Source organism: Megalobrama amblycephala, linkage group LG17 (genome assembly GCF_018812025.1).
Source record: "Megalobrama amblycephala isolate DHTTF-2021 linkage group LG17, ASM1881202v1, whole genome shotgun sequence".
Classification (NCBI taxonomy): domain Eukaryota; kingdom Metazoa; phylum Chordata; class Actinopteri; order Cypriniformes; family Xenocyprididae; genus Megalobrama; species Megalobrama amblycephala.
Genome location: NC_063060.1, coordinates 45145141 through 45157725, shown reverse-complemented (window position 1 = coordinate 45157725; position 12585 = coordinate 45145141). Strand labels below are relative to the sequence as shown.

The window sequence follows — 12585 nt, the reverse complement described above, 5'->3', positions numbered from 1 at the left end:
AGAATTGAAAACAGATGTTGTACTGTATATTCACCATGTTGTCTGTCTGCCAGCTATCCTCCTCTCCTCTTCTCTCAACCTCCTAACATGTAGGCATCTCTTTCCGTCTCTCCACAGGAGTCCGGATCTATGTGGACCCCTTCACCTACGAGGACCCCAACCAAGCAGTCCGTGAATTCGCTAAAGAAATTGACGCCTCCTGCATCAAGATTGAAAAGGTCATCGGCATTGGTGAGCAAATGACCTGCTGTTTTCCTTTCCGTGTGTCTCAGACTGAGTGCAGCTAGACCACAACTGTTACAGTGAAATGTTAGCCCACCGTTCCAGAGGTATCTCATGGCTCATTATGCACCACAGACATTTTTGATTCAAGCCTGGTTTTTCCGCTTTAAAGGCGAATTCGGGGAGGTGTGCAGCGGCCGTCTCAAAATGCCTGGAAAGCGTGAGATCTGCGTGGCAATAAAAACCCTCAAAGCGGGATACACCGACAAGCAGAGGCGGGACTTTCTGAGCGAGGCCAGCATCATGGGCCAGTTTGACCACCCCAACATCATCCGACTGGAGGGAGTCGTCACTAAATGTGAGTCCTTTGAGTGTTTGTAATGAGAACGAGCTACTCGTTTACTTTGACCACATCCTTTCAGACAGATTTGTTCTGGTTTTGCATATCTTTTGCATATCGTGACCTTGTTGATCCAAGCTGTGTGCTACAGCCATCTTTCACGAAAAGTCTTTTTACAAAGTGATGCATGATGATTTTTGTAGTCCTGTTCAGCAGAAATATCTAAAACTAAAATAAGATAAGTTAGTTTTTTTTTTAAAGAATACAGTGAGTAATGATAATAAATAAATTGAAGTAAAATAATACATAAAATAAAATAATGCATGAACTGTATATTTACATTTGTTCCTCAAATAAATTAAATTCTCCATTTTATTGTTTATATTCTTTTTTCCCTCCATAAATTTACTTAGATTTAAACTTTGCAATGAAAAAAAAAAAAAAAAGATTAAGTTTAAAATTATGGGAATAAAAATCGTATGCAATTTTGCTTCTTACATAACTTTCTTTATTGGATGTCAAGGACGAAAATGATGTTTACATATTTATAGGGGAAAAACAAGACAAAAATACTTGTTAAGACAATTATTGTTTGCTGTGTTGTCAGCTTATTTGGCCACCCATTGAAGCTCTGCTGTAGAGCTGATGGTTTTCATTTCTTTAGGTTTTCGACTTTGAGTTTTAGCCATCCTAAGCCTTTGCTTGAGAATTAGTCCACTTTGCTTCTACATTTTTTACTGTTGATGCCTGCCTCCTGTTTGCATCTTAAATGCCTTTTGGAACCACGCTGAAGGAATGACGCACTCCCCGTTCCCCAATTTGATGAAAATCAACCCTGTCTTTTGTAATGCGCCCTTCCCATTACCAGAACGGAATCTTGGCTGACTGGCAGACCTGACATCAAACCTTTTAATAACTCATTATTGATTGAAAGTTGAATCTCTCATATGTGTGTTTAAGAAACCTCCAGAGTGTAGTTGTGGCTGGGCCTCAGTGTGCATAACAAATATGCAGAGGACCTGGTATGTGTGTGTGCTGGAGCTGTGATTTGCATTTGATGGCTTTGCATTTGACAGCTGGACTGAAGAACACCCTTAGTGTCTTCTCACACTGATGGCTCTTGTGCTTGTCTGGCAGCTCGGGAGCTCTAGAGAAACACAAAGATGAAGATGTGTGTGTGTGTGTGTTTTAAGTTTGTTTTGGTAGACTGCATGGAAGAGAGCTGCATTCATATGCAGGGGCTTCTGCAGACATGTAACAATCCCACAATCCCACTGAGTCACATCTTTTCTCCAGACAGCCCTGGCAAATCCCCATCCTCTCTGATGTATTAGTGAAGACAATGCCAACAGATGGGTTACACAGAGAGAAAGAGTACAGAAGTGAAACAGAGAGCAAGACAGAGACATTATAAGGAGCAGGAGAGAGACCACTCGTGGAAAAACTAAATGGGAGAAATTGTAACAGTCAATATGGCAACTTTAGGAATGGAAAAACACCTTTCAGTTGCAAGAGCCAATTGCCATTTTCATTGAGTTTGTTTTCTGTGCAAGTACATTAACTAGACGAAACTTAACCAGACCTATTTATTATTTATTTTATTTTATTTTATTTTATTTTATTTTATTTTATTTTATTTTATTTTATTTTATTTTATTTTATTATTTTATTTTATTTTATTTTATTTTATTTTCACTTTATTTTTACTTTATTTTATTATTTACAATTTATTTTATTATTATATCTTATTTTACTTATTTTAATTTTTATGTTTTGTGTTTTATCTTATTTTATTTTATTTATTTTTATTTTACTATTTTTATTTGTATTTAGTTTTTTAAATTTTATTTTATGTATTATTTATTTATTTTATATTTTATTTTATTTTACTTTAAATTTTTAATATTTTATTTTATTATGTATTTTATTATTAAATTTATTTTTATTTTTATTTATTTCATTATTTAATTTTTATTATTTAATTTTATTATTTATTTTATTATTAAATTTATTTTTATTTTATTTTATTTCATTATTTAATTTATTTTTATTTTATTTTATTATTTACAATTTTATTTTATTATTATATCTTATTTTAATTTTATGTTTTGTGTTTTATTTGATTTTATTTATTTTTTATTTTATTTTATTTTATTTTACTTTAAATTTTTAATATTTGATTTTATTTTTTTATTTGATTTTACTTATTTATTTTTATGTTTTATCTTATTTATTTAATTAATTAAATTACTTTAATTTTATTCATTTATTTTATTTTATTTTATTATTTTTATTTTATTTAATGTTTTTTATATATTTTATTATTAGGATGATTACAGATGAAAAACTAGGAAAATGCATGATACAAAGTGATCATAACTTGTCCTATAACAGGACTGGCGTTGCATATCCAGCTTTAGTGTGAAGCGTTAGAGTGCTGTTTATCATTAGCAGCCCTTCTCCCATAATCCTTAGCATGGCAGAAGTACCGTCTGCAGGATAACTGTTATTACAAACAGACAATGGCAGACCTCTCTCATAGCCTACGCCTCCAACCGGGCCAATTAAACCTGTTAAATAAATTACTAATGATGTAGAAATTGTCCTAAATAAATAAAGACAAAATGCCCCTAAGCCTGTGAGAGCGGGAGGGAAACAGGATGCCAGCCGTCTCTGCAGAAAGCTTTCACAGACGGGCTTGGTGGGCGCAGTCTTTTATGCTCTGGCATTAAATGCAAGATTGTATTTGCATAATGAAGGCACCGCTAGAACACTGAAATGATTCCTCCGAGGTGAAGTGTGTATGCGTTTGTGTAGGTGTGTGTGCGTGTGCCATTGTCCTCTATTGTGAAGCCCCTGCGCTCCATCCTTTTGGCTCCGTGAGAGGGGCTTGCGTTGCCATAGCATTGCCTTGTCTCTGCACTGACTGGCAGGTAATGTGGGAATGCAGTCCTGATAGCCTGCAGCAACGGCCGCATTCAGTAAACAAACCCACACAGAAATCCCACTCGCAAACAGGAGCGAAGAGGAAGAGAGGGGGGAGTGTGAGAAAGGAGGGGCTGGAGAACCAACACTTTAGGGCTTGACTGGGAAGTGTCGTTCAGCATAGAAAATCTCTGAGTTTTGAATCACTATTTGACTGTTTTTGTTCTTGAAGACAGGTGATTTAAGCAGATAATTGGTTCAGTACCCAGATTTACCAAATCTAATCTGAAAATGCATCCAATCAGGTGCTATTATGTATCTACAAATGATCTGCACATGCATATTTTGCACTGATGAAATGTCATTTTAATTTGAGTTCATTTATTAATTCCTCTGTGCAGGTAAGCCAGTTATGATCATCACTGAGTACATGGAGAACGGATCCCTTGATGCTTTTCTCAGGGTGAGTTTTGTTCGTTGGTTTTTCCACGCACATCGTTATGATCTAGTAGTCATTTAGTACTACTGTACTGGCGTAAAAATTTCCTGATCATTTTCTCACCTCCATGTGGGTGAGTGAATTATCAGTAAATTCTCATAACTAATTTTTTAAACATCTTTTAACTGTAAATGTTACTCCCTCCATAGAAGAACGACGGGCGGTTCACTGTAATCCAGCTGGTGGGAATCCTGCGCGGCATCGCTTCAGGAATGAAGTATCTGTCCGACATGAGCTACGTCCACCGTGACCTGGCGGCACGCAACATCCTGGTGAACAGTAACCTGGTGTGCAAAGTGTCCGACTTCGGCATGTCTCGAGTTTTGGAGGAAGACCCAGACGCCGCTTACACTACCAGAGTGAGTCTGACCTTTCCTTGTACGTGTGTTTGCAGCCCTAACACAAGCTTCCTAACCCATTATCTTCAGCGTTTAACCTGCATGTATGTGCTTGTTCTCACAGAAAGTGCTAGTATTCTTTCAATGAGCAAACTAACCCTAATACCGAGTGCGGAGCGTGTGTGTGTGTGTGCATGCGCGTGTGTGATTAACCTCGATGCATGTGTTTGCTGTCTCTTTTGAAAGGAAATAACAGGAACCTATCAATCACAGGGAGGCAAGATACCTATCCGCTGGACTGCTCCTGAAGCCATCACGTACAGAAAGTTCACCTCCGCCTCCGACGTGTGGAGTTACGGCATCGTCATGTGGGAAGTTATGTCATACGGAGAGCGGCCATACTGGGACATGAGTAATCAGGATGTAAGTGTTTTATAAGGAATGGACGAGGTTGATTCGGATCTTGTCCGGAAGTGTTGTGTTTAACTTCATGTTTGGATCTCTCTCGGTGTCAGGTGATCAAGGCGATTGAGGAAGGCTATCGGCTGCCTCCACCCATGGACTGTCCAGTTTCTTTGCACCAGCTGATGCTGGATTGTTGGCAGAAAGAACGTGCTGAAAGGCCAAAGTTCAGCCAAATTGTCAACATGCTGGACAAACTCATCCGCAACCCCAACAGCCTGAAGAGGACGGGAGGAGAGATAGCCAGGTAATAAATAAAATCTCTGACACATAACCCAAGGGACAACATGCAGCTATGTCTTGAGGGTGCACCGGTCACTGTCCTGCTGCACTTCTTTCCCTGTCTGAGATGTTTCCATATCCGTTTTTTTTTTTTTTTTTAACAATTGTGGAAAAAAAAAAAATGTTGAAATAATTATTATATAAATTATTATAATAATTTGATCAATTGTGTGTTATTTTAATCTGTCTCATTTGTTTTATTATTTTGGAAGTTGTATTTATAATAATAATAATAATAATAATAATAATAATAATAATAATAATAATAGTCCTTACAATTAGAATAGTGTTTCAGTGCTTTGCTGAAATTGTTGGACTTCCAAAATATATTTGTTTTAAATAGTTAAAATTAAATTTTATTATTAATTAAACTATTTTTTAAAAATAAATTACTATGATAAAAATATATCAATTTTTTTGTTTAAATAGTTTTTTTGCATTCAATTATTATTATTCAATTATTATTATTATTTTTATTATTACATTGTTATTTTTTTGCAATTTCCAAATATATAAATACAAAAAATATAAATGCAATATTTAAAATTAAATATATCCACACTAAAAAAAATGCTGAGTTAAAAACAACCCAAGTTGGGTTGAAAATGGACAAACCCAGCAATTGGGTTATTTTAACCCAGAGAATGGGCTGTTTTAACCCAGCGATTGGGCTGTTTTAACCCACCGATTGGGTTGTTTTAACCCAGCTAATGGGCTGTTTTAACCCAGCGAATGGGTTGTTTTAACCCAGCGAATGGGCTTTTTTTAACCAAGCGAATGGACTGTTTTAACCTAGCAATTGGGTTGCTTTAACCCAGTGATTGAGCGGTTTTAACCCAGCGAATGGGTGGTTTTAACCCAGCGAATGGGTAGTTTTAACCCAGAGAATGGGCTTTTTTAACCCAGAGAATGGACTGTTTTAACCCAGCGATTAGGCTGTTTTAACCCAGCGAATGGATTGTTTTAACCCAGTGATTGAGTTGTTTTAACCCAGCGAATGGGTAGTTTTAACCCAGCGATTAGGCTGTTTTAACCCAGCGAATGGGCTTTTTTTAACCCAGAGAATGGGCTGTTTTAACCCAGAGAATGGACTGTTTTAACCCAGCGAATGAGTTGTTTTAACCCAGCATTTGGGCTGTTTTAACCCAGCGATTGGGCTGTTTTAACCCAGCATTTAGGCTGTTTTAACCCACTGATTGGGTTGTTTTAACCCAGCATTTGGGCTGTTTTAACCCAGCGATTCTGTTGTTTTAACCCAGCGATTGGGCTGTTTTAACCCAGCGATTCTGTTGTTTTAACCCAGCATTTGGGCTGTTTTAACCCAGAGAATGGGCTTTTTTAACCCAGCGAATGGACTGTTTTAACCCAGAGAATGTTTTTTTTTAACCCAGCGATTGGCTGTTTTAACCCAGCAAATGGATTGTTTTAACCCAGAGAATGGGTTTTTTAACCCAGCGATTGGCTGTTTTAACCCAGCGAATGGACTGTTCTAACCCAGAGATTAGGTTTTTTTTAACCCAGCGATTGGGTTGTTTTAACCCAGCGAAACTATTGTTTATAAATTACTATATTACTTGCTTAAAATAAAGTGTAGCTCAACATCTTTGTCCAATTTAAAATCAACTTGGCTCAGAATGTTTTCTCAGTCTGAATGGGCATGCCTCTTCTCGTGTCGGCCATGTTCTCCAGTGATTCGTTTGCTGTAAATGTGTTTTCAGCCGTGGCACACGAGTGCATGTTAAACGCATGACTGCCAGCGTTATATAAACGTGTTCCAATGAAGTGATGCTCACGGCTATAAAGTCTTTTACAGTTCTTTCATACGTTGTTCAAAGTGGGCGACACAGAGCCAGCCCAAGCTCTCGGGGCTCCTAACTAAGTCTTTTCTCTTTCTTTAGACCCAACACCACCCTCCTGGAGCCCAGCAGCCCAGAATTCACATCCACCCTGGGATCAGTTGCCGATTGGCTGCAGGCCATCAACATGGAACGTTACAGAGACAACTTCACTGCTGCTGGCTACACCACTCCAGAGGCTGTGGTCCACATGACACAAGAGTGAGTCACGTGACCAAAATACTGGGTGTTAGGAGATGTGTGATGTGTGTATCTTGGCTTCGGGCATACTTTTGACTAATACAAGGGAAAGAAACCCAGCGCTCAGGGATGCACAGTCCTGACGTATGAGCTCAGTAGTCACATGCAGATGCCAACCAAGCATTGAAAACTTCTACTTTGGCATTCAAATGTTCAGGCAGGATCAAGTTCTTAGATTTCATGTTAAAAGCAAATGAGTTTGCCGAGAGAAAATGAAACATGTTCTCATCCCCTCTTGTCTTGTGTTTGGTTGGAACAGAGACATGGCGAGGATAGGGATCTCTTCTGCCGCACACCAGGATAAGATCCTCAACAGCGCGCAGGGAATGCTGTCCCAGATGCAACAAATGCAAGACAGGATGGTTCCTGTCTGAACCCATGGGATCGAAACACACAAACTCGAAACACACTTTGGACTTCCTTTTTTATTTTTGGTTCTAAGAAAATCCATTTACCTCATCCATGCACTTTAAATTAAATTTAAATGAAACAGAAAAAGATTTCAGAGGAACGATACGGCACTTTTCTTTCAATAACGCCATCCGAGTCGCGCTGTACTGATGCTCTGGATATATGATTGTAGGAAACTTTTCATTTCAGTGAAACTACAAAGGAGTTTCTCTGTTTGCTTATTTGATTTTTTTGTATGTGTGCGCCTGTAAGTAAATGTATAAATAGTACTGGATTTTTTGCCATTTCATGCGGAGTTTTAACACGTGAAATGGAGGCGTCGGAGCTGAAGATTTTATGCACTCTTTACCGCTTTTGTTCCGGGGATTTCGCAGAGGCATTCATCTCCCAGCGTCCACAATGGAAGAGCAGCTCTGGAAAGTCTCCAGGTCTCCCCACCGTCAGAATGGAATATCTCCGCAATTCTCCGCACGGCTTGGGTTGGAATAGAAAAATCGTCCCTCGGTTTACATCTTTCTCTCTCCACCTCGGCCTCCACGGTTTTCCCCTGCCCTCTCCCTCCTCGCCTCTCTGTCTCCGGAGACCTTCGGCGGGCCGTGAAATCAACACATGTCTCCCTCGCTGGAAGTTTCATCAGAGCTGAGCTAAGGTAAGCACAAAGTCCGACCCAGTGTTTATGGGATCTGCTCTACTTCCTCTCTGTCCCCTGCAGTTATTTATCCGCTCATTAGTTGGGATTAGAACCAGTGCCGACGAATACAAGGGATATATAACCGTGCCGTTTGATGGGATGAGCTCAAAATCAAAACAGAGCCAAAAAATGTCAAATGTGTTTTTCCCAGGCTCCCCAGCAACAGAGCAAACAGAGCAATTTCAGTTTCCATACTCCATGGATTACTCCAATTAATGCTGCGTTTGTGTGTTTACAGGACGCGCTTTGAATCCCTGAATCATAATCATTTTCTCTCTCTCTCTTGCTTCACAGAGTCACCTTCACGCATCTGCTCCGCAGCGATATCCTCCGTCAAACCTGACGCAGACTCGCATCTATTGCGGTTTCAATAACTACATTTACTTGACACCAGGACTTCAATTCCCATGATTCCCTGAACGCTTCCACGACGGGAGACTGAAAACATGACAAACAAACCCGAGGAGCAGTCGGTCGTCTCCTAAGAGATTCAGTGAGAGATATAATGAACATTTTCATTTGGTCTCACTCTTGACAGGAAAAACTCTCCGCTCTCAGTGCAGCGTGTTGCTGTTTTCTTTGAAGGATGACGGTTTGTTTTGAGGCGCGTACACAAAGGACAGAAGCACATGATGTGTGCTAAGACTGCAGAAGTTTGTGGAGGCTCTCTGGAGACCAACATACTGGAGTTGTTTGCTATATATCCTGTTCTTTGCTTCTTACCAATGCTGGAGATTGTAACAAAAAAAACAAAAAACGCCACATTTATTTGAGTCCTTTGACTCGAATGAAACCATTTCAGTGCTGATTTGAATGGTCTGAATGCGGACTGCAAGAAGAGGCACGTTATTTGTACCTAAAATAAACTTATTACAGGAATGTTTATAAAAAGGGAAGAAAAAGAACTGTTAACATTTCAAGTGTGCTCTGTTTCACTTCATCCTTCCAATCTGAGAGACTCAATGTGACGCATTCTCATATGAAATGCTTTCTTCCCATTTCATCTTTCGATAGACCCGGTTTAGGACCTGTTTGGAATATGCAATGAATGTGAATGAGGAGAGAAATCCAATAGAATGTACCGTGCCAAGTCTCCTAATGTAGTTTATTCTGAAAGAACACTAATGATTCTCGTTTTTTCCCCAGATGATCTAGACATTTCAAGTTTAAGGTTGTGTCATCGTTTTCCTTCTCTTCCATTTTTATTTTTTGAATTTAGGTACATGAAACATGTCATTTATTTATGGTCTTTTTTTATCTAGTTTGTAAATTGTAAAATAGAGCTATGAGAGAAATAAATGATTGCCAAGTGCATTGTAATTAAAGGGGTCCTTGATTATGATTTGACTTTTTTAACTTTAGTTAGTGTGTAATGTTGCTGCTTGAGCATAAACAACATCTGCAAAGTTACTATGCTCAAAGTTCAATGCAAACGGAGATATTTTCTTTTACAGAAATCGCTGTTTATGGACTACAACGAGCTTCTTCCTGGGTTTGTGACATCACAAACCCCAAAATTTACATAAACCCCGCCCCCGAGAACACACAACAAAGGGGGCGGGGCCATGTTGGGCTGCTTTAGAGAAGAGGAAGAGTTGTTGCAGTAGAGTGTTGTTGTCATGCTGTCATTTTACGCCGCACTGCTTCACAAACGAGGGTCAATTCAATAGATGAACATGACGGCACATGCTAGAGGATGAGTTGAATCAACTCCACAGCAACTACATAAATTTATCCACTAACCATTCAGAAACGTCCGGTTTCATTCTAAAAGTTGTAACTTCTTCCTGAGTCTCTCCATCAGTGTCGACTCCGGTTTGAACAATGTAAGGCTGAACACCGTTACTGACAATCCTCATTTTGGCTGCGTGAGATTCTCCAGCTTTGTTGTTGTTGAGCTGTTAAAGCTCCGCCCTCTTCTGGAAAGGGGGCGGGGAGCAGCAGCTCATTTGCATTTAAAGCGACACACCCAAATTTGACATGCTATAATAAATGATCTGTGGGGTATTTTGAGCTGAAACTTCACAGACACATTCTGGGGACACCAGATACTTAAATTACATTTTCTGAAAAAGGGGGCATTATAGATCCTCTTTAATGTCTATAAAGTGATTTATGTGGCTAATTCTTTGAAACGGATTTCTGGAAAGGTGTCTGATGAGGTATTCCCACATGGAGAGACATGGATCCCATGTTTATATCCTTATAAAGTGGCAGCTGAGGGTGAGAGCGGACAATTGGCTCCGATGCCGGTCACATATTTCTATTACATTTTGGCCGCGGTTGAAACGGACCGGGCGAATGTGATGGTATAAACACGTTTGCCTGTCTTGCCAGTAGCATTCAGAATATTTTGAGTTTTCTCTTCTCCTTTTCACCCATCATTCCTCTCCTCGTCTCTTTCAGCTCGAGCTTGAAGTGAGTGTTTGTGTAAACGCTGATTGTGAGTAAAAGCAGCTTGGCAGGGATAACCAACACATTAAAAGCGTATCAAAAATAAGAGGGAAAAAATGAGAAAATTCTCCCCCGAAGAACAATTTCAACAATCAAACCGTATTATAGTTGAAGAGGGGGCTGCCCGTGAGTGCCTGCGTTTCGTCAGCCTTTCTTTTTTTTCCTCCCCTTCCTTTTTTTTTTCTTTAAACTTTTTTTTTCCCTGTCCTTTCTACACTTTGAATGAGCCGTAATACAGCCGCTTTGGCACGGTACGCCTGCTTAATCAGTAAACATCTGTTTCCCACAGCCGTCCCAGTCGCGATGAGGGCTGATTGTGGAAAGCCTTTGATAAATAAAGGAGGGAGGGAAAAAACGAGGAGAAAACGTAATTTTAGAATCCCAGAAAACCCTGCCGTGAGCCAAGCAATGTTTTTCCTCTGACAATCATTCTAATGAGAGATGCATTCATTATGCATGTATTTAGACGCCCGTCACATCGGAAAGGATGAAAAAAGTTAGAGGAATTAAACTTTGCTCAGGAAAGACTCACCAGCCTGAATCTGGTTGGTATGTAATGAGGAAGAGAAACGGCATTCCTGCAGGATGAGAGCAGAGAGAGAAAGAGAACAGGAACTAGAGTGTTTTGATAGTTCTCGAAGAGGTTTAACAGGGACGCCGTGGACCAGGACTTAGTCTCTAAGAGGGTGGTGAAGGACAGAGAGTGTCTGAGGACCCAGAAACAGCTTACAACTGCAGTCTGAGAGAAAACCAAACCATGGAACAGCACAATCTGAACCATCAGGACATGAGCCAGGTCTTAGACTTATATGAATCTGTTCTAGTGTCCTACATCTGTCTTCCGCGAGATCTCTGTGCATTGTAGCGCTGGCGTATTTTATCAGCTAGATATCGGTCTGTTTCAATAGCCACTTTATCAGTTCTTTTCAGAAAGAAAGAAGAAATAAGTTTAACAAGGAAAAGATTAACAATCGAAATCTGGAGCGGCAGGAGCAAATGAATTCATTCCCTCTCTTTCATCTTGTCCTATGCCAGACGAGCGTGGAAAATGTCTTGAGTTGATTTTAGCAAGGATGTCACCAAATGTTCAAATGTGCTGTCTTTGTCTCGTTTTCCAGACAATTTATTATTATTTATTAACATTTTAGTATCCAGTATTTTAATTTATTTATTTACTTTGGCTCTGGCAGATACTAAAAATATTTGCATAATTATTTTTTGAGCGAGCCAACCCATATTGACCGAGGCTGTTGGGGTTAAATGACCAGTGACTGAATGTTAAATAAGTGATAAAAACGGATCCTTTCAGCTTTTGACAAATGGTTTGTGGGAACTTTTGCATTCTGCATTTCCATAAACAGCCTTAAGCTGTACGAGACCTCTGGTCCATTAATCCCTGTACAAACACTCATCCTGGTGTGGTGAAGACCGTTGTCCTGACCTCCCTCCGGACTAAAGGAATCTCTCTGGCTCTAGATTAAGATGGCATTTCAGGACACGTTTCAACGTTAAACCGCAGAATATTAATTCAGAACAAAAACAGCAACAACAAAACCTAATATTTGTTCTTAATTTAACTGTTAAAGTAATAAATTCGAAGTAGACATTAGACTACATATTTAGCCTTTTGTTAAAATACTGTAAAGTAAAAAAGAGATTTTGGTAATAATCCCCAAAGAGCTGTAAATATTAAATATTATATTTGATTCAAATTGTTTTCTATCACAGTTTGTAAACTATATTTGCACAATCATAAGAGATGAACTAGTCAAAAGTTCTTTGTGAGCAAACACAGTTTCTCGTGGAGAGAAAGCAAAAGCATTTAAATGTTATTTTTTCCCCATTTCATATTTTTTTTCTATCAT

The 12585-nt window shown here is 39.0% G+C and overlaps 1 protein-coding gene across 3 annotated transcripts in view; it reads left to right on the top strand.

The window, feature by feature from the left end:
• The window catches only part of epha4a (eph receptor A4a), a 56431-nt gene extending 46840 nt beyond the window's left edge, over positions 1-9591 (top strand). For 2 of the 3 annotated variants that reach the window (XM_048162883.1, XM_048162881.1), the window contains 9 exons: positions 118-231; positions 395-580; positions 3889-3950; positions 4136-4345; positions 4571-4747; positions 4840-5033; positions 6967-7125; positions 7424-8224; positions 8561-9591. In XM_048162883.1, the coding sequence (XP_048018840.1) occupies positions 118-231; positions 395-580; positions 3889-3950; positions 4136-4345; positions 4571-4747; positions 4840-5033; positions 6967-7125; positions 7424-7538 (1217 nt within the window). In that variant the 3' untranslated portion in view covers positions 7539-8224; positions 8561-9591. The remainder of the gene's footprint in view (positions 1-117; positions 232-394; positions 581-3888; positions 3951-4135; positions 4346-4570; positions 4748-4839; positions 5034-6966; positions 7126-7423; positions 8225-8560) is intronic. The other variant, XM_048162882.1, reaches the window with a different exon arrangement.
• The last annotated feature ends 2994 nt before the right edge of the window (positions 9592-12585 follow it).